Source organism: Amphiura filiformis, chromosome 10 (genome assembly GCF_039555335.1).
Source record: "Amphiura filiformis chromosome 10, Afil_fr2py, whole genome shotgun sequence".
Taxonomy (NCBI): Eukaryota; Metazoa; Echinodermata; class Ophiuroidea; order Amphilepidida; family Amphiuridae; genus Amphiura; species Amphiura filiformis.
In genome coordinates this window covers 11,336,641-11,339,902 of record NC_092637.1, presented here as the reverse complement: position 1 = coordinate 11,339,902, position 3,262 = coordinate 11,336,641, and the positions used below count along the sequence as shown (strand labels likewise).

Here is a 3,262-nt window from a genome sequence, read left to right as displayed (position 1 = left end):
ATATATATTGGATTGTCAGCTTCAAATGAAGGTACACGCATATTGATACCTAGAGCCGACATACGATGTGATACACCGACACCGGTACAAAATGCATGCGTGTCTGTCTTATGAGATTAGCTATTATGCAAGTATTATGATTATGCTACATATTAAACGAAACATTAGGAAATGTTACATCCATTTTAACTTACAAGAAATAAAACTTTCTCATAAGTTTCTTGTAATCATGAAATATACTATTCCAGAAACAGAAACAGAGATTGAAGGACGCTCGTATAATAAAGATTAACTGTTCATTTTAATACCAGAAGTGCTTACAATACGGACTCTGGGCATTACCATTTCCATAACAACTACGAAATCAAGAAAAAAGAAAGTAGACTCAAATAAATGTACACATTATTACCTTAAGGGGGTACTACACCCCTGGAATATTTTGTGCCTATATTTGCATTTTACTCAAAAATTATAGCGCATTGGTGACAACTACGATAAGTATATTATAGGGGCAAGGACTACAACTGCTGCACTGGAAATTTTATTTCAGCACAGACAACAGTTGCGGAGTTGCAGTCAAAAATGAGGGAAAACCAATATTTGATCAATAAATCAATAACTATTTGCTTTCAGTTGCTGAATTTTCAGTACAGTAGTTGTAGTCATTGCCCCTATAATATACATATCTTACTTGTCACCAATGTGCTATAATTTTGGAGAAAAATGCAAAAATAGGCACAAAATTGGCCAGGGGTGTCACTCACTCACTCACTCGGACGACTTCTGTCGGACTCCTACGATGGCTCTCCAGATGTGTCTGTCCTGCATGCAGCTCCGGATTTCGTTTGGTTCCTGTCCAGTGTCCTCACACAGAAGATCTACATAGGTCTTGCTCGGTCGCCCCACACTTCTTTTGCCGTGACTGGGTTTCCACAACACTAGGTCTGACACCACCTGCCCTGTACTTCTTAAACAGTGACCAGCAAATTGTAGTCTCCTTTTCCTGATTTTATCAGTTACCTTTGGGAGTTCTCCATACAGTTCTTTATTTGTGGTATGTGTCCTCCAGCTTATATCAAGAGCTGATCTAAGTAGCCTGGTGTAACAACCATCCAACAACTTGCGGATCTTTGTTGTCACTGTCCATGTTTCTGAACCATAGAGCAGGATGCTTTCTACTGTTGCTTGGAATAGCTTGACTTTAATCTGCCTTGGAAGATGGGATTTCCAGATTTTAGTGAGCTTATTACATGCCCTCCATGCCAGTGCTTTCCTTGTTTTGATGTCCTGCTCGCTGCTTTTGATCCAAGCTCCAAGATATTTGAAGTCTTTCACAACTTCCAAACTGGTTCCATCTGCAGTTCTTACATCCACTTCAGTATGTTGATTGAATACCATGCATTTTGTCTTTTGGTATTCATGTGCAGACCTACTTGTAAAGCAGCTTTCTCTATCCTTTCCAGTAGCTCCTGAGCTTGACTGGCAGTATCAGATATTAATGCTATATCGTCAGCAAAGTCCAAGTCAGTAACACATAGCGGTCCAACCCTTCTACTGCGTCTGGGATTTGCTGTAAAGCCTAGATTCTCTTCTCTACCATCTATAGCAGATCTCATGCAATAGTCTAACACAGTTATAAAAAGATAAGGAGCAAGAGTGTCCCCTTGAAGAACTCCTGCAAGTATGTTGAATTCCTCTGTTTCTCCATCAGGAGTCACAACTTTTGCTCTTGTGTTCTGGTAGGTGTCTTCTATGGCTTTCACAATTATGGTGGGTAGTCCATATGCCTTGAGTATTTTGACCATTTTCCCTCTATGTATTGTATCGAATGCTTTCTTAAAATCAATAAATGTCATTACTGCAGTGAGATTTTTGTCCTGAATTCCTTCTATTATTCTTCTAAGTGCAAGAATCTGGCATACAGTAGATCTGTTTTCTCTAAATCCGCATTGGTTTGGTCTGAGTTTGATGTCCATATGTGGTCTTATCCTTTCAAGCAGCATGCGATTGTAGGTTTTTGCTACAATAGAGCTAAGGCTTATACCTCTGTAGTTTGCAGTGTCGCTGAGATCCCCACTTTTGGTACAGGGATAAGGTTCATTATAGACCACTGATCAGGTTTTTCGTTGCTAACAAATGCTTTGTTGCAGAAGTCAAGGATAATTTCATCCAGGTTGCATCTTTTTATGACTTCTGGAGGAATTCCGTCTTCACCAAAACTTTTTCCTTCCTTAATGGCCTCCTTTGCCTTTTGATATTCTACTTTGTCAAAGGGATCAGTTCTGATTGGTAGTTCTTCGAAGATTGTGGGTATATCTTCATCTTCATCAGTCACAACTGGAGGATCTCCAAGAAGTTGCTGAAAGTGATTGAACCAGCTTTGGATCCTGTCTTCTTTAGTATCCCCTTTAACCTTCCATTTTTTGACTTTTTTCTACCACTGATCTCGTTTACAAGGTCCCACGCCATCCGGTGCTTATGACTGAGGTTGGCCTCTTCAAAGTCATTGAGCTTTTGAGCCAGGGGTGTAGTATACCCTTAATGCACATTATGTTCATAGCTCTTGAAATACAACGAAATACTTCACACTAATGATTTTAAAAACACATTTAATGGAACACCTGCTCCCTATTCAACAATTCTAATGTAAATTTAATGGTTTATTTTTCTTGTTTTATACTAAATGTCAATTTTAGTAACCTGGTTTTTCAAAGGCTAATTGTGGTTTCCAAAGTGTTTTTCCTATTTCAGACGTTATGTCAACGTGATAATCGAATGTTTCTGTTATTATAGGAACAGCGAGTGAGATGACAGGAGCCATTCAACTAAAAGTGCACTTGTTATTACATTGATCTTATTGGAAATGAATCATTGAAGCCAATAATTGCATTTTAGTTCCATAGGTCGTGAACTTCTTCAGGTAAATGTATGTAAAGGGTGGGGGAGGAAGAGAGATGGAAAAGGATGCCTAGAATATATCAAAAAATATTCAAAGAAATACAATGAACTGAATAAGCGTTTTAAAGATTTAGACTGCTTAGGCCAGTTAGATTAGTTAGATGATGTGAATTAGTGACTAGTAATGATACCTGGCGAAAATTGTTGTGGCTATTTTGAAGCGGGCTTGATAAATAATCATTCAATATCATAGTGACACCTTTGTAGGTCTTGTAGTTCTTGAGTTATGATGTAAAGATTGTCGGAAAGAAACATCTTCAGTAAAGGGACATAATAACATTTTCTGTCTAGTTGTCAGAATTTT

The 3,262-nt window shown here is 38.3% G+C and overlaps 1 protein-coding gene across 1 annotated transcript; it reads right to left on the bottom strand.

The window, feature by feature from the left end:
- Window positions 1–768: 768 nt before the first annotated feature.
- Window positions 769–1,976, bottom strand: LOC140161659 (uncharacterized). Its single transcript, XM_072184959.1, has 2 exons — window positions 1,434–1,976; window positions 769–1,206 (listed from the first exon to the last, which is right to left on the bottom strand). Exons 1-2 carry the CDS (start codon window positions 1,974–1,976, stop codon window positions 769–771), a joined length of 981 nt encoding a protein of 326 aa, XP_072041060.1.
- Between the last annotated feature and the right edge of the window lie 1,286 nt (window positions 1,977–3,262).

Coding starts and splice junctions, on each gene's coding strand:
- LOC140161659 (XM_072184959.1), bottom strand. CDS start 1,976: ATGGACATCAAACTCAGACCAAACCAATGCGGATTTAGAGAAAACAGA. Junction 1,207..1,433: donor TAGAGAAAGCTGCTTTACAA/GTAGGTCTGCAC, acceptor CTTCCAAGGCAG/ATTAAAGTCAAGCTATTCCA.